At 41.7% G+C, this 19,219-nt stretch overlaps 1 protein-coding gene across 1 annotated transcript; it reads left to right on the top strand.

Annotated features, from left to right (window-relative positions):
* Positions 1-946: 946 nt before the first annotated feature.
* kcnk3b (potassium channel, subfamily K, member 3b) lies at positions 947-3,184 on the top strand (the record flags this gene model as incomplete). Its single annotated transcript, XM_080849531.1, has 2 exons — positions 947-1,229; positions 2,265-3,184. The coding sequence occupies 2 exons, from the start codon at positions 947-949 to the stop codon at positions 3,182-3,184; spliced, it is 1,203 nt and encodes a 400-aa protein (XP_080705657.1).
* Positions 3,185-19,219: the final 16,035 nt, after the last annotated feature.

The following is a 19,219-nucleotide window of genomic DNA, read 5'->3' as shown; positions in this document are numbered from 1 at the left end:
CTGTTGTATATTTGAAATGAAAAGGGCTGAGGTGTTGAGTTTATGAAAGACAATAAAGATTAACCAACAAGTTCTTTAAAATTGAATATTTTTTTCTGTGATAAAAAAAGAATACAATTATCCTCCTGTGAAGTGAAAATTGGTTTGCTATCAATAAAAGGAAAAAAGCTTTTTCCTTTCACAGTGAAGTTAGACAACAAAATTGCTTTTGGAAAGCAAGGACTGGCTGAGTGACCACTGATATTTACTCACGGACGAGAGCATTAATTATGTTGCTAGACAACAACTTATGAAGCCTGGAAACCTTATCTGTTTGAATAGACGGTGGCTTCTGTTCAGCTTCATTTGGAAACTGTTCAGAGCCAATGCAGCCTCTGTTGCAGCAGGTTAGATAACATTTATTGTTAACAACGACTATAAGGTCTTTACATTTCAGCATTGCTTTATGTAAAGATGATTTTTTTTTAAATACCAAGAGTTTACTAGGCTCCAAGCTGCAGTAGGTTTTTTTTGTTATATATTATCAAGATCGTTATAGCCTATATGCTCAACGTGCTTGCTTAAAATTACCAAACACAAACTTCGTGAGCTCATTTAACTTCAATTTACTGAAGTATATTTCTGTTTTCAAAAAGCAGTTGTATGCTGTTTTGCATAGTTAGCATCACGACCTGTGGCATGACAGTGTCCTTTTCAGACCACGTCATCACTGAAGTGCACCCAAATATACCTTACTGACCATATGGCGGACTAAGGCACCGATTTCTACGGGGGTGGTGCTGAAGGAACAGCTCCGGGCAAACACGCTTTCGATCAGCAGTGAATGGAAAACAATAATTCCAGGCATCAACTTCTCGAATGCAGTTGAACAAGTCATGAACCAGCTATTTGTTTCGTGTCCGAGACCAGGATTGAATTGCGAGGACAGGGTCAAGTCAATTATATCATGAAGAGACAAAACGTTCGGACCCTCGTACTAATAATCTGCACTTTTTCGTATTTACTCATCGGTGCATCAGTGTTCGATGCACTAGAATCCAGGCAAGAAAACAGCCAGAAAAAACAACTGGATCTGCACAAATTTGAACTGCTGCGAAAATACAACCTGTCCAGAACTGGCTTCGATGAGTTAGAGAAAGTGGTGCTGCAGTTGAAGCCACACAAATCTGGGGTTCAGTGGAAGTTTGCCGGATCGTTTTACTTCGCTATCACTGTGATAACAACAATAGGTAAAGAGATTGATATAAACCTCTGTTTTATTCAGACAAATATACAGCGCTCTTTGGGTGAATGAACCAGATGCATGATCTTCAGAATTAGCTACGGAACAGTTTAAACATGCAAATCCCCTGTTCTTGTAAAGGACACTATGAAAGCTATGTTTAATCTCAAACGTGTTGGTACAGTGGAAAGACACCGCCACGGGTGTTAACAATCTTCCTACTGAGACCATTTTCACCTGTTCTATCCTTCCAGGTACACTGGCATTTCAGCTTTCTGTGTTTAATTATATAAAATACCAAAAAACACATATCCGTGACCGGGACTTTAAATTACCATCTTTTGTGAGATGCTACAGCTGTGAATTACTTTTTCAAAGTTTATACATAGGCTGGATTAAATAATAAATTAGAAAAGATGGTCTGACCTATTGTACACTGACATGTGTGAAACGGATATTGCCCTTTTAAAAGATGTTGACATTATAAGATCACTTTCCTCTTCCAGCCTGTTTCTTAAGCACCACTCTGTGAAAAGCCAATTAATCTGCCCGCATAGAATACACAATATAAGTGTTGATGCAATAGTTTTTTTCCTTTGCTTGATTATATCTACACCATTAATATTGTTAATAGCATAATGCATGGTTACTTATAGTTATAGATAATATTTCCAGATTATTAAATGCTGTTGAAATGGAAAACATGGTTGTGCATCAATACAATGCATATGGTCAGAGGCAATAAACCAGGGGCTAGTGATGCGAGTAATGTGTTCAGGACAATATAATCTAAAGTGTTTGTGAAGTGATAAACACCATCAGTAAAATGTCTGTCCTAGGAAGCGGCAGACTCCATTCCAGGGTCTGCTTCTGTCACACTCACATCTTCAATAGCAACTTATTCAACAGGAGAAACATTTTCAAAGAATTCAAATCACTACCACTGCATTTGTTTTTAGACTGCATTAACGTAATGTGCTTAAATCGAAATCAGAGTAAGCAGGGGTCACTTTACCACCTGTCTGTTTTGTTTATTTCCAAGGTTATGGCCATGCGGCTCCAAGCACAGATGCCGGGAAGGCATTCTGCATGTGTTATGCCCTCCTGGGGATCCCCTTGACACTGGTCATGTTCCAGAGTGTGGGTGAGAGAATCAACACCTTCGTCCGCTTCCTGCTGCACAAAACCAAGAAGTGCCTGGGCATGCGGCACACAGAAGTCTCCATGGCCAATATGGTTACCATTGGCTTTTTTGCCTGCATGAGCACATTGTGTGTTGGAGCCATCGCCTTCTCGCAATATGAGGGCTGGAGCTTCTTCCATGCCTACTACTACTGCTTCATCACCCTCACCACCATCGGTTTTGGCGACTATGTCGCACTGCAGAAGGACAACGCACTTCAGAACAACCCCAACTATGTGGCCTTCAGCTTTGTTTACATCCTGACCGGCCTGACGGTGATAGGAGCCTTCCTCAACCTCGTAGTGCTGCGCTTCCTCACCATGAATGCTGAGGATGAGCGCCGGGATGCAGAGCAGCGGTCTCTGTTGTCCAAGGAGAAGAAGAGGGGCCCAGGCCCGAGCCCGGTCCCCATGCCAAGGCACTGCCACCCAGGATCCAGAGGATCCAGCCACGCTGCTCCGGTCACCCGGGTTGATCCTGGGCCCGAGGACAAGAGGCGTGGCCTGAGGGATGTGTATGCTGAGGTGCTCCACTTCCAGACAATGTGCTCCTGCCTGTGGTATCGCAGCCGTGAGAAGCTGGGGGTACTACCGCAGGACTTGTCCTTCACTGAGGCGCTCATGGAGCAGGGTGACGTGTCACCCGGGGACTTCTTCGGGCCGGGGGTGAGTGGATGTGTGTGCAGCCCGCACAGATGCTCGGCCATCAGCTGTATGTCCACTGATCTGCACAGTATCACACCTTTCAGCCTGTGCACTTTGAGACGCAGTTCAGTCTAACAATACAGACTTTAACAGGTGGTGCACACCTATGTTACACTTGCTATGCTAAAAGGTGCTATGCTAAAAGAAGATTCAAAGATTCAAATTACTTATTTCAGCAATAACCTCTCAAAACATATGTCAATCATGCGCTGTTAAATATTTGTCCATGACCTAACAATTGACATGTATTTTGGTAGCCCTCAGGGCCTGATGTATTAATGTAAGTAATGGCACTAGACTGTAGGCCAGGGGTCTTCAACGTTTTTCAGGCCAGGGACCCCCAAACTGATGGCGAGATGAGCAGAGACCCCCAACTATATAAATTGCATAAAATTTTGTTTATAATATACTGGGCCTAGTGCCAAATAAACATAGCTACCCTGTTATTGTGTATTCAATATGAAGCTATTCAAATAATACAAAGGTTAATATATTCATTAACATTTTTATTTTTAACATTGAATTTAACCTAACATTTTTGAACAACGAATTTAACTTAACATTTTTTAACATTGAATTGAATTTAACATTTAACAACCAGAAAGGTACAGGGTGGCCGTGCCACTGCCATTTATAAACATACATCTTGCAAACAATTCTGAGCTAACAATTAATAACAACTTATTAAAATAATTCATAGATATATGTTTTTATTTCATCATACATAAAAAAGGGACCGTGAATCCTCAAGCATCTGTGGATGGCACACATCCTCCCACATTAGTGAGATGTATCTTCTTTTCAATAACTCCTGACTGACACGATCCAACGGATGACGGAGGAGGAGTCTGGCGCATGGAGTTGTGTTGACAACATAGATGTTATAGTGAGATTGACAGGTCAACAAACCAATCACACCGCTAGCAAGTTGTTAAGCTTGTAGGTAGTAGCATGCTAACATTAGCTAGGGGGCTCATACACCTCGCAAATCCTCTCAGACTTATTTTCCAGTTACAATTAACGTTTTTTGACCTTGTACAGTCTCTACTTCTCTTTATTTATTTATTTTAAATCCAAGCAAAGAAATATCAAACTAACAATGTATAGGTACAAACAAGACCAGCTATGGAGTTTGGTCCGCCATCTTTTATTTTTGATCTTAGTGCTCTTTAGACTTGAGCAGAAACGCGATCTGATTGGCTATTGCCTGTGCTGTTGTATTTGGATGAAAGGTGCTGTGAGTGAACCGGTGCCCAGCTTGAGAGCTCCTGTGGGTAGCTGAATGTGTCAATTGGACTGAAAGACAACGTCTTCTCGATCAATGTATACGTTCGCTAGATTTATGTTCATGTAAATTTAAAGGGAATAAATACAATTCTGATTCGGATCACATTTAAATTTGTGGTGGAAAAAATTGGTTGATTTTTTTTTTTTTAAATATAAAAAAAAATGTCTTATCAACCAAAGATTTCGCGACCCCCCTGCAGTACCCCCTGTTGAAGACCCCTGCTGTAGGCTATATGAATGTTTATCAGTATGTTACAAAGTGTTAAACCACCTCATAAAATATTGGAATGTATGCATGGTGTCCCTTTCATTTGTGCAGCTGTTAAAAATGTACTAAATAATTGAATAGTTGCAAAAATGTTATTACCAGTATCTAATGACAGCAAATACATTAGGAGGATTCCTACAATATGCCATGCTTTAATTTTGGAATTGAACAAACAACCCCCCCCCAAAAAATGAATGTTCAATTGCAAACATCTCCAGACCTCTTGTACTCTCTCAAAACCCCCCATGTATTCCAGGAGTACTGTATGAATCCACAGTTCACAGTTCTGTCCAGAAAGGTCCTTTTCCTGTTCCAGGCCTTATGTAACAGAGGGGGTCATGGAGTCACATTTCCTCCTTAAACCTGCAGAGGGTGGTGGGCAGATTAGGCTATGTTTGGCCTGTGTATTGAGGGACTGTGCCATGTTTACTTGAAGCCAAAAGGAGAGGGCACTGCGTCCAGGACGGTACCTTCAGCCATTAGACCTGCTTGAAACTGTGAAAGGAGGGGCATCATTTCAACAAATGCCTGTATCGCTCCCCTGCAGCGACAGCATCTGCTGTGTTCTGGCTCGCTCATAGCCCTCAAGATCCCTGCAAAGGATAAAAATAGTTTTGACTGCTGGGTCACACAGGGCGATTCAACACATGAATTCAGTTTTCTTTTTTTCTCCTTTTCACTGTACTGGCTAATGGTAATGTATCCTACTCAAACACACACACACACACAGAGACACTGAAAACATGCAAGTCTGTGTGTGTCCCACACAAACAATCATGCATTAAAATATGCATGTCTGCATAGTAGTTTTTATTTTAAACAAATAGGTCATAATGTGATGAGGACGTAAATTACTTAACGATTTAATGTTATGATGAGCAGGCTTGGGGAGTAACAGAATGAAAGGGCGTTATGTAATTAGGATACAGAAAAGGTTACTGTATTCCGGTAGAGTTGCAGAATAATAAGATTACAGATACTATTAGCAAAAATTGGGATTATTAACGGGATTACACATTTAAAATAGATTTTCAAAGATTTGCAGAACATTATAATATCATCCACATGCCCACTTTACCACACGTCAGGGGAAGACAACAGAGAAAAGTCCATATGATGACCTCGAAAAATGCTTTCCTGGCTCGAAATATCGACACTATTTTGTCCTCAAAGCTGAAAGTGTGAAGAACATTACGTAAGGGATAATGTATAGAACGCAGGTCATTGTCGGGAAAATAAGCCCCGACAGGGCGAACAGCATCCCGACGATTTCTTTCGGAAATTGAAGTTATGTACTAACATACTAAAACATAACAGCCGTCAGTAGATATGTCAATACGTTTCACATTGCTTGCTTGCTTTTTAAGGGGGAAATTGAGAGAGCCACAATGCCCCAGATATAACAAGCAATGTTCATATAGCACTGTAGCTGATGCCATATATGCACAATTTACTTAAAATTGAATAGACAATATTGCAGAACTATGCAAATGTACAGGATTTATTTTTTATTTCAATGTAAGACATTTAGTGTAGGTGATTGAAGGAAGATAGATGCCAGTCTTCAGGTGGAGGGTCTGCTGTGGTCAGTCAAAATTAACTGAGTCTTGATGTGTTTAATTCTGGAGACCTGTGGAGATATACAAGATAATACTACATAAACTTGCTTTTAAAAACCTGCTAACTAACACTACTCAAAGCTAAACCTGTTTAGTTGAAAGCCCACTCACCACGTCAAGGTACAGGTTATGGGTGGGGTGTTAGTGAGACAGGACAAGACGAGAGACAAGGTTACATACATATAACATGATATACATATAACATATCTAAACAGTAAACCTGCAACTAGCCCCAGGTGCACGCTGACAGATTGCACACCGTACTTGGGAACCGTAAAGGACTTCCTACAAGCGCAACGCACGCACTGCTCGCTGACCACACCTGTAAGACAACAAATACAAGGCACATCTTTCTGAGACCCAGGTGCGCGCTGACAGATTGCACACCGCACTTGGGAACCGTAAAGGACTTCCTACAAGCGCAACGCACTGCTCGCTGACCACACCTGTAAGACAACAAATACAAGGCACATTCTAGGGCACAGACTAGCAAGTGAAACACAACTAAAAGGGCAGCAAAGCACGTCTAACCCATGTGACCGGTGACAGAGGCAAGGCACGTCTAACTCCAAGTGGGTGGTATCTAACCCCAGGTGTCCGCTGACCGAAATTGTACACCTACAGTACCACGCATCTAAAACAGGAAAAAAAGCGATAATCCCCTCGCGGAAATATTCATTACAGTAGGATAGATTTAAATCCCCGTGTCGCTGCATTTACTTGACTGAGCGTTGCTAAATTTCATCCATAACGCAATATTATATTAATATAACGCGCAATAGTAGTTTTGCACACTGACAGCATTTAACAGCAGGCTATGCGACTGTGCGCTAACGTTATGTTTACTTGTTACTATTAAGTAAAAGTTGTGATGAAATCAAGTAAATTAACTGACCTTAGCTGGATGGAGGATGTGTAAGCTGCTGAAGTTGGGTAACTTCAACAGAGGCTTTTGTCTTCAAAAAGGATTGTCTGGTCTTCTGGTCTCCAAGTTTTCAAGTCTTTCAAACTGTGTGAGTTGTGACTCGAGTACAGTGAAGAGTACAGTGGAAAGATACGCGATCAGTGTTGCCAAAAAAAAAAATCACAAGAAGTCGCTATTGGTTCACTGAAAAGTCGCCAGATTGCGTCATGACGTCATGCGTGACGTAACCACGCCCACCCCGCGTGTGACGTAAACACGTGGCCAGGCGGAACTGACCTTTTTGTAATGCTAAAAAAAAAAAAATAGCGCTATACCCACATTTTACCAATAGATGGCACTGTTTTAGCATGTTTCACTTGGTTTGGTTTGACCTAACCCTGCATCTGACCGCCGTATCTGACCGTGAAGTGGATTTTAATTCGTACAGGCAGCATTTCTCCTTCTTTATTATGCACGGCCAATGTTTTGATGATAATCCGCCTCAACACTGCCAATGTAATTTATTTGCACTTCAAATACATCAACACTGCGTCTATATGGAAGTTTGTAGAGAGGTTGCAGGGGAGTAAAATGCTCCGCTGTCGAAGTAGATTACATGTTTTTACCTTCGGGGTTAATTCCCTTTCCTTTATGTCTGCTGCTGGTTATACAGACAGCCGTAAAGGTTAACAAACGGAGTGAAATAGCTACACATTACACATGCTATGCTTTTATAAAACCCACATTACTCACATACTGGTTAACACTGTTTGTTACAGCACATAAATGTTTGTCACTACATCCAAACTATGCGTCACCGTTGTCCCTCCCTGTGTCGCGGGGCAACTGATTTGCCACTCACAAAACAAGTGAAATTGTTGCTAGATTCAGCCAGATTGAGCCTGAAAGTCGCTAGATAATTTTTTTTGTCGCCAGGTGTCCAAAAGTCGCTAAATCTAGCGACAAAGTCGCTAAATTGGCAACACTGTACCCGATAGCAACAGTATGTTATATCAAATGTGTGACATTGTATGTACCTATGACAGTCCTTGGAACACTACCTACACCAATAACTATTAAACACGCAATATTTAATCCAATCATACATATCTCTTATGTCCACGAATGCACACAACGGACTTTAAAGGTCTAGGTCACAAGAATTTTCTATTCATTTAAACATACATCATGACGGCTTTACCCACAATTTGGTTGATTGGCGATTCTTGGGTTCACTGGCTCGAGAGACATAGCCAGACCGTACCGGTTCCCGAGCTTTCTCTTCTCGGTAAAGTTAATTGGCTTGGTCGTAGGGGTATGAAGTGGGACCAGCTAATACCTTTGCTTGAAGCAGAGAAATGCAAACGGACTGCACCACAGGTACTTGTCATTCACCTCGGAGGGAACGATCTGGGATATAGCAAGGGAACTGGACTTATACGCCGGGTGATTAATGATTTATCGTTAGTCATGTCCATGTTCCCAGTTACCCAGATCGTTTTTTCGGATATCTGCGCACGTAGAGTGTGGATGAGAGGTACCTGTGACGCCCCAGGTCTGCTCGATAAGTCACGTAGGAACATTAATAAATTGGTGGGGTCATTCTTACGGCAATTGGGCATGAGTTTTATAACTCATAAAAACATTAGCCGCTCCATGGCTATATTCCGTAAGGACAGAGTTCATTTGAACCCATCTGGTAACGCCCTGCTCATGGCTAATATAATTGAACATGTAAAATTAGTATTAGCATATTAGTCCTCTGAGCAAACCAACGGTCATTTTAAGGGCCATCCCAATGACTTATTAACAGCTTGCATTTTGCGGGCTGTGTGTGTGTGCCTATACGTGCGTTTGTGCCTGTGACAATGCTAGCTTTAGCTAACCTAAACACAGTATAGTAATGTCTAGGAAACAAACAATACAGCCATACACCCTAGCGGAAAACCATTAATATAGTATGGGGAGAAATCAACCTCGGTTTCATAGCATTTTGCGAGGATGAACCATAATACATTTCATCCATACATTTTAAGCGCGTAAACTTAATTTCCCTCAGTCCCTCGCAAACTGACCACAACCGTTTGACAGAGGGTGCATATTACACAGCTAGGTCAATTAGCTCGCGTAAAACACTGTAGTTTAAGATAACCAATACTCTAATTTTCACCTAAAACCATCGATTATGTCTGTGCTGGCTTGAGCTATCCACAAAGTATAACAAGCTTGATCTTCCTAAACACCATATAGCTACCTAGGTCCATCAGCTCGCGTAAAATAATGAAATGTAAGCTAACCAATTATCTAATCTCCCCAAAAAAACATTGATTACATGTGTTTGTGATGTGTAACATATATCATTAATCAGTCATTCAGGTTGAATACGTTTTCGTTTATTTACCGGTAGCGATTACACGATACACAAGTGTAATTCATTTGCTAGCTAGCTAGCTAGCCAGGTCCATCAGCTCCCGTAAAATACTGAAATGTAAGCTAACCAATTATCTAATTTCTCCAAACATAGCCGGGTACTTAAATCCTAGTTTTTATGTCCAGTTTGAGAAGTTTCTCCCTTAGAGGCCACAACGCATCCCTCTTTTTCCTCACTAGGACCGAGCTATCGGGAATAATCCGATAAGGCTTCGGGGACTCTTCTCCGGAATCTTGCTGTTTAGATCGGCGTTCTTTAATGGCGTGGAGAATCTTCAACTTTGTCTGGAAGTGTTGTAGTCTGAAAATGATTGCTCGCGGGCGACGTGATTGCATTGACCCCAGGCGGTGGGCCTTCTCGAAATCTGTCAGGTCCAACGTCAGGCCCCACTCGGCCTTGAACAGATTCACCAAAAAGGGGATCATTCCAAGTGGATTTTCCGACTTCTCGGGTACGTTCAAAACTTTAAGATTTTTCTCCCATTGCCTGTTTTCGAGTAGATCGATGTTCCACAGCCGTGAGAATGGGCAACCACACCTCCTCCTCACTGACCCTGAGTACCGGGGCCCCCCAGGGCTGCGTACTCAGTCCCCTCCTGTACTCCCTGTACACGCATGACTGTGTGGCAACACACAGTTCCAACATCATCCTGAAGTTTGCAGACGACACTACCATCTTGGGTCTCATCTCTAACAACGATGAGACTGCCTATAGAGATGAGGTAAGGGTCTTGGCAGAATGGTGCCAAGACAACAACCTGTCTCTGAACGTTTGCAAAACCAAGGAGATGATCGTGGATTTCAGGAAGCTGCAGAGGGAGGGTCAGGCCCCCTACACATCGAGGGAGCTGAAGTGGAGAGAGTCTCCAACTTCAAATTCCTCGGTGTGTACATCAGGGATAACCTAACCTGGTCCATGCAGGCAGGCTCAGCAGTCAAAACTGCACAGAAGCGGCTATACTTCTTGAGGAGACTCAAGAAGTTTGGCATGTCTTCAAAAACCTTAACAAACTTTTACAGATGCACCATTGAGAGCATCCTCTCAGGCTGCATCACTGCCTGGTATGGTAGCTGCTCCGCTGCCGACCGCAAGGCCCTGCAGAGGGTGGTGAAGACGGCGGAGCGTATCACCGGCAGCCATCTCCCCTCCGTGCAAGGCATCTACAACAGTAGATGCCTGAGGAAAGCAAAAAAGATTTTGAAGGACAGCCACCCAGGCTATGGACTGTTCTCATTGCTGCCGTCTGGTAGACGCTACCGGAGCATCCGAACACGGACTACCAGACTCACAAATAGCTTTTCCCCCCTGGCTGTAAGGCTTCTGAATCAGAAACACTGAACCACTGAACAGTTGCCACCTCCACCTACTCCCTGCTCCCCCACTCATACAATTCACTTCATAGATATATTTGCACAATTTTTAAAAACTTTTAACTTATTCTTAACATTTCTTTTTAACTTATTCTCAATTCACACTTAAACTGCTGCTAGCCCTTCTACTGTACTGTAACTGTTGAATGTTAATGTTATATGTTATATTGTTATAATATATGTTGTTCTTTAAATTGTTGTATCTTAATGTTACATTTTATAAGTTTTATTGTCATAGTGTTTATAGAGTTTAATGTTATTTTGTTGGTATATGTTATATGTATGACGTCTACTGCGTAGATGAATGATGCTGCCAAGTCATAAGAATTTTGCTGTGCTGAAGCAATTTGGTACATGCAATAATAAACACACTCTGACTTCGACTTTGACCTTGTATTTTGTTGAACATCTATTTGGACTCCATGCTGATGTACCTCGCTAGTAATTAATTCCACTTTCTTGTCGCTGGAGTCTAATCGTTTAACCAATGATGCCATAGGTGTATTTGCTGCTGTTTGCATGTCCAAAAGTTTATCCATCTTGGACTCCAGATCGTCAAATCTTGCCGCAGTTGTAGGCATGTCTGGGTTTTTACTTGATCTGGTGTTCATATGCTAGAAATTGACTTCCTTTTCTGCGCAAAGTAGAGTAATTGTCGGATGATGTTTCATATCGCTTTAGAAGAGTTTCAATTCATAAATTTAAGTTAATTGTGCCCACAGCATGTAGAGCTCTATCCTCTCCGGTCTCTCACGCCGCGCATGCTCCCCACCAGTACCATTTATTCTCCAAATGAAAAGAGTTAAAAATGCCGGGGGTGTCCGGGTGGTGCCCTTTTTTCAGGCCAGAGCAACTGCCCCTCAAAATTCCTGTGCACGTCCCTGATAATTACCGTCACTATCTGGCTCCTGGTACCTGGCAGGAACGTTTATCTTCCTCGAAACCATCTCCACCGTTTCCACCTGAGAGGTGACTTGCCCCTTTCTTGCCCTCTCCCTGGCCAGGCTGTAGCTGTCTGTTAATGGAAAGGTGCAACAATTAGAATTTAAATGTAAATTACAGATATGCTATCAGTCAAAGGCGATTCTAGGTTTAAATTGTTTTATTTTATTTATCATTAGAGCACAACAAATGTATTTGTCATTATGGGGGTGAGACACATCTTACCTGTTGTAGAGAAAACTCGAACTTTATACTTTTTCCAAAGTACTTTGTCAGGCAGAGCACAGCGTCTTGCAAGAACGCTGACATTATTAGTCGGCCAATAGCAATTCAGAATCTGTTCGATATTTGCAATTGTTGTGTATGCTTTTTTTTGTATGACACCATCATTGAACAATTTAGAAAATATTATGCAATTTTCAATGAGTCACCGTACCCCATTGCTCTTCTCCAACCATAATGATGGTGCCACATCCACCTCATTTTCTTCAAGAAAATGCACCACGACAAACTTCAGACGATGAACCTGAAGTACAAAGACATTTTGATGGAAACTGGGGCGATGCTGCTGGCAGGTATGTCAGTGATGGAGATTGAGGCGATGCGTCAGTGATGGAGACTGAGGCAATGCTGCTGCCAGGTCTGTCAGTGATGGTGACTGAGGCGATGCTGCTGCCAGGTCGGTCAGTGATGGAGACTGAGGTGATGCGTCAGTGATGGTGACTGAGGCGATGCTGCTGCCAGGTCTGTCAGTGATGGTGACTGAGGCGATGCTGCTGCCAGGTCTGTCAGTGATGGAGACTGGGGTGATGCTGCGGCCAGGTCTGTCAGTGATGGAGACTGGGGTGATGCTGCTGCCAGGTCTGTCAGTGATGGAGACTGAGGTGATGCGTCAGTGATGGAGACTGGGGCGATGCTGCGGCCAAGGTAGAGTCTCATGAAAAGGAGTGGAGAATGGTAAAGAACACTCGTGAGCCATATTCCTCCTCAAACATGATTGCCCTTTGTTTGAGGCATATCTCTGTTAACAGCTTCATGCTTGTGTTTCGGATGTTTGTCCGTATTGCTCCATAAAGGCGAGAGTCACAGGGACTCGAGGTGTAGGGTTCAAGGTGGTTATACACCCTACAAAGGAACATTTGTGCGCCATCATTTTTTCTGGGGTTGTTGGCAATACCTCACAGCATGCTTTGTCATTAAGGCGAGACACGGCTGGCAAAAACATTGTTTTTTTCAGCAGTGGTCAATTTTGAGATTTTGAGCTAGTTCACTCCCTGAACATGTATTCTTTCATACTATCATAAAGAAAATATCCTAATTATTCATTAATGTGTATATTTATTCACATTTTGTCTGTTCGCGGCGTAAGAATTATCCTAGGTTTCCCGGAAAGTTAGTATTCTAACGTAACGTGCAGTATATCGGCTGTTTTCTGATGCCTGTCATGTATGGTATCATTGAAAAGCTCTGTTTCTCCCACACAACGCTATGTAATCCAAATAAGGACATTTCCTTTCCATCAGTAACCAATGATGTTTGTAAAAATGGGGCTTTAAACCTAAGGACGCAATTTCATTGGTTTGTGGTGGTTTCTGATAACGTGATTCGTTCAGACGCATCACGTGGTATGGTTTGACACTTCCTTGATTAGCTTTCCGCGGGATCTTTTTTTAATGAATGAAAAGCAACGCAAGCAACAATGTCATTGAGAAAAAGACGTCAACAGTTGTTGATCGCTAGAGAAAGTAAAAAAAGAAAATATAAGTAATGAATTGCCCTGTGCCGTGTCTGCGTCTGAACGGAAGCTTCCAATGGGAAACCTGGGGGGGTGATATTCAGAAAGATGAAGCGCAAACAGGTGCCACACAGCAGTGGCTGCTTGTGCATGTCGGCCGCTTAAATTACCTCATACAAGATTTGCTCTGTCCAAATTGTGCTGGATCAGGGCTTGCAATCCACATAGATCCCCAGAATTATGGATTCTGCAGTAATCTATTGCTAGAGTGCTGTCTTTGTAAAGGGGATCCGTACCGTACGAGCGTGTACACGTCGACGCGACTTCAGGAGGAGACCCGAAGTGATGTTGCGTTTGACGTGAATGTGCGAATGGTCCTGTTGGCACATGAGCTAGGGATGGGCTATGCAGCGCTGAAAAAGATCAGCATGTTGGGGATCCCTGCCCTTCATCTTAGAACGTATCAGAGGCATGATAAAAGAGTGACAGGTATGGATACAGGATTGTGTCAAAGTTTAAGCAGTTTGTAGAATTTCTAATGACAGCGTATGGTTAGCACCTTGTGACATAATTTTTATGACATTTCTGTAACAGTATTTGTTTTCTATGGTTGGAATAAGGATGGATTTATAAGAATAGAGTAAACAGTCATCTCATTCATTATGTTGTGTTGGTCAGTTTTACTTTTACAGTTAAGGTTTCGATTCAGTGGCAAAAACAAAGAAAATAAACCTTCTAATCAAATGAGTACATGGCAGGACATTGAAGTGAAATTATTTTCCATCTGATATCTTTACCTTATGACAACATTAGTTTACTGGGCAAACCTAGGCCCATAGTTGCACACAGGGAGGGAGTTATGGGGGAGAAGGGCGCTCTCACGCACGTGCGCACATACACACACAGGCACAGAGTAATGGGTCTGCCTTGCTCTGCCTGGATAAAAGTAGGCTATTTGCCAAGCAATCACACAATTTTGCATAGTGTAAAATAAGGGACAGCTGACGTTTATTCCTTTTATTCAATGTATCACTTTCAGCTTATCTAACAAACTGCCCCAGTGACTGTTCTTGACCTAATCCCTGGTCCTATCCAAAAAAACAAAAAGGTTTTTGCCACAAGTGAAAGAAATGTGACCTGTATCAATAAAACCAAACCAAATGAACAGTTCTTGATACAAAATCAATTTCATTATAGCAGCGGAAATTGAGAGAGGTCTGGAGTCTTTGCACAGGACCAGGGAGCAAGTCAGGCAGGCCTATGCTGATTTAAATCCAGATGCGGCAGAGTTGCTGAGGGAGGATGAAGATGCAGTCATAAACATCAGTGTATCTTTTGATGGCACCTGGCAGAAAAGGGGCTTCACCTCACACTATGGCATAGGGGTGTGCATAGACATTTTCACTGGTCTATTGATAGACTTTGAGGTCCTATCCTCATATTGCCACGGATGTGCCCTCAAAGAAACTGCCAGGCATGAGGGAAAGATTACAGAGGAGGAGATTGAGAGCTGGAGGGAAAAGCACGATTGTGCAAAGAACTTTCAGGGCTCTAGCAAGGCTATGGAGCAGGAGGCAGCGAAGAGGATGTGGGCCAGGTCCATAAGTCGTCACCAGCTGAGGTACACCCAGATGCTGTCAGATGGGGATAGCGCAGCATTCAGGGGTGTGGTGTCCCTCAACCCATACCCAGAGCATGAGGTTGACAAGTTAGAATGCATAAACCACGCTCATAAGCGCATGGGCACAGCCCTTCGAAAGTTAAGTGCTGAACGCAAATTGGGGGGAAGGGTCTGGGAAAATAAACGGCCAAAAAATGTAAAACTTTACAAAATTATTACAGGGGGGCAATTTTAAACAACCAGGGGTCAATTGACAGCATGAAGAATGAGATATGGGCTGGTGTCCTCCACGTCATGTCCACTGATGAGGTACCATTGCACAACAGGTGCAACCCATCCTGGTGATGGCACAGGAGAGTTGAGGAAAATGGGGAAACACCGGAGAGCCACAGTACCCATGCAGGGAACTTTTTGTCCAAGGATGTGGGCCAGAAGCTTCTCCCTGTCTACCACCACATGTCGAGCGATAGCCTGCTGCAGCGCATGCAGCATGGTGGCACTCAAAATTCAAATGAGTGCCTCAACTCCGTCATATGGGCTCGCTGTCCCAAAACAGTGTTTGTTGGGAGGAGTAGAGTGGAGGCAGCAGCAAGCATGGCCATCTCAACTTTTAATGAGGGGGCCTCTGCCATGCTTGCTGTGATGGAAAAGCTATGGCTTGAAAGCACTGTTGTCACCATCACCACAATTAAGGAAACAGAATGGCGAAAGCTGACACCATACAATCAGAGGCATGGACAGCTAGGCTGTTAACACTAGGGTGGCTGTTTTTTGTACATTTTGTGTTAAGTGTTGTATAGCATTTCTGGTTGCCGTTCTTGTGGAAAATCTGTGTGTGTGTGTGTGTGTGTGTGTGGTTGTCTACAGTTGGAAGACCTGTTTTGTTAATAAATTATCAATTTTCATGTCCTTGGGATGTTGCATATTGTTATAACTATGGGCCTGACTAGTTGTTTTGCTTGCAAGGAATGCTTTTCTAATAGAAATGTGTGGAATTTTACAATGTAAATCTTTAAATGCGATTTTCTCAAAATGAGTTTTTTCTTATACTCCAAGGAAAAAAATCTCCACTTCAGTTCAACCTATATACACCAAACTTTCCAGTCTTGTACCTAACTATATTATGAAGACATTTACAGAGGGATTTGTAAATATATTATTCCTAACCTGAATTATATAACATTATATCCCCCAAAACATGGCGAAATTCGATTTTTAAAGGCTATTGACAGTATTTTCTGATTTACAGGAAAACAAAAGTAGATATCCATAAATCCCTCTGTAATTTTTTCCCCCATCTAATATGTCAACAAAAGGGAAAAGGAATTTTTAACCTGGCTTTATCCCATGATCAGATTTTTTATTTTAAACATTATGCAAATGAGTGCATATTTAATGAGATAATACCTAATTTGCATATTCAAACATCAAAATACAAAAAAACTTGTAATACATTTTTTTCTAATCTAAACATGAGTAATCAACTGAGAAAGTTTCATGGTGATACCTATTATTTAACATTTTTACCCTATTCACCTGTAGTGTCTCGCCTTAAGCATGTAAATGTTGTTTGGATGTTTGCTACTTACTTTGCCTTCTTTTTCAGTAAGTTCCCTCCTGAGACTTCCACCCTCATTTAGTCTTTTCACAATTTGGACCAGAGGACTTCTTCCCGAGCGGACCAGTTTTTTCAAATGGTGAAGATAATTCTCAAAGGGGAATGCACTGCAGTTGTCCAGGCAGCCAAATTTTTTAGCATCAGCAGTAGGGTTGGGTACCAATGTACCAATACGGCACCGGTTCCATACAACCGGTACCTACCCGGACCGAAATGCAATGCAGATTTCGGTGCTTCCTTTCGGTGCCTGAGCCGATTTTTATATTTTTTTAATTAAAAAATTAATAATTTAACAAAACTAGCGATAGCTAACGAGAAGTAACGTTAGTGGCGTAGATCTTTCTGAGTACGATCTGTATACTTTTTTGGGTTGCTAACAGATTTCGTGGGGCACATATAAAACTGCTCCATCTCCCAATGTAGACTCTCGCCTGTGTCGCTCACGCTCATTGGTGATAATGTAGCATTCCATATGGGACTGGTGGAAACGGGATTTGTGTTGAGGAGTTGCCATGGTAATGGGTTGACTTGTGTGTGGTTTCGTTTTCAAGATAAGTGTGGTTGTTCTTCTAAGCAGAAGTTGGATACGCTTTATTAAACGGAGAGCTACCGTCTCATCCAAAGATATTCCTTCTCAGTGTGAGTCCTTAAGAGAGCACTAACTCAGACGCTACAATAACATTGCAACAGTCTAATGACAGCGAAGAGCAGGCAGCCTTTCACTGAGCAAGCACAAACAGAGCTAGCCATCAATATAACGGAGAAAATGCCGAAAGGTAAACGATCAAAAGTGTGGCTGTATTTCGCACAAAAAAGATTCAAACAACGCGACGTGCAGCATATGCAACAACAAAATTGCGTGTAAAGGGGGAGAGAAGGCAAGAGGCAAAGGCAGATCAGAAATCGCAGACTGAAGACTAAACGGAAATGACAGCTGCCTTGAACCTAAACTCTTAAAGGGGCAGTACACATTCACGAAAGCAGTGGGTTTAAATAAATGCAAACAAAATAATATATTTTTTACTTTGAAGGTAAATATGCTCATATTTCTGCAAAATAATTACTGAAGTGTGAAGTGGGTGTACAGAGTGTGTTTTGTATTTATTGATATTTATTTAAGTATACTGTAAACAGTTGTTAAAAGTTAATATATTGTTCATAGTTTGAAGTTAAAAGGTTTGAACCCAAGTGTTTTGTATTTATTTTTTATTTATAGTATACCTTAAACAGTTAATATATTGTTAAATTTGAAGAAAACTATTTGCCTTGGCAATAAATAAGCCTTTAATGTCTTTAATTTAAAAAAAAAAAAAGTATCGGTTCTGGCACCGTTTAGGCACCGGTATCGTTTTAGAAGTATCGGTTAAGTACCGGTATCGAAAAAAACCCAAACGATACCCATCCCTTATCAGCAGTAAGGTGCAGCATGGAGTGGACGTTGTAGACTACACTGTAAAAATAAAATGTAATAAAACAGAATTTCACTGTTTATTTTACAGATTTTTTTCTGTATTTTTAAAATACCATTCAATTTACAAAAAGAGACTGATTTTACATGACAAATGTAAAATAGCATGAAATCACTGTAACTGTGAAAACACACAATATTTCTGTTGTTTTACACAGAAAAAACCCATTAGAAATAAGTTTATTTACTGTTGTAACACGGGTAGATGAAATCAAGCATTCTGATTGGTTGAGAGTGAGTCACTCAAAAATATCGAAACTGAACAAAGATGGCGGCGTGTAGCCTGTTAGTGGGAAATATTTTATGTGAATTAAGCTATCTACACGACTTTTTATACGTCTACATTGACTCGGTTAGTTGTTTATGTGCTACACGGATGGTGCTTGGTATTGGTGGTCTTAACTGAAGCTCTCAAATATTATTTTAGGTTGCTGATTTCGCGTAGACCAAAACTCCATTAAGACACATAGTACCTTAAGCTAGCTAGCCTCTCTGCTAAAAGTATACCGTTAGCATACAGATTATGCTCTCATACATAGACATATACATGTATTATGTCTATGCTCTCATACGCCTCCCGCATTGAGGCCGATGTAGGGTCTGCGCGCGCCCAAATAGAACATTCTTGCACTGGTCACCACGGAGTTTCAACACTGACACGACAGCAGAAGACTAAAGGTAAATGTCTTTGTACTTTAATTGAGTTCTCAAAAATAAAAAGCTTAATACCCTGGCATTGTATTTGACGATGAAAGGCTCATTGTGTATAGGTTGTCATGCTGGTGTGCTGAATGGGGGCCGTAATGTGAGTGTAGCCAACACCATATGAGGCTCTGGCTAACTTTGT

Source organism: Sprattus sprattus (genome assembly GCF_963457725.1).
Source record: "Sprattus sprattus genome assembly, chromosome: 13".
In the NCBI taxonomy this organism is placed as follows: Eukaryota; Metazoa; Chordata; class Actinopteri; order Clupeiformes; family Clupeidae; genus Sprattus; species Sprattus sprattus.
The sequence above is the reverse complement of the archived record's forward strand: the minus strand, read 5'-3'. Positions and strand labels throughout refer to the sequence as shown.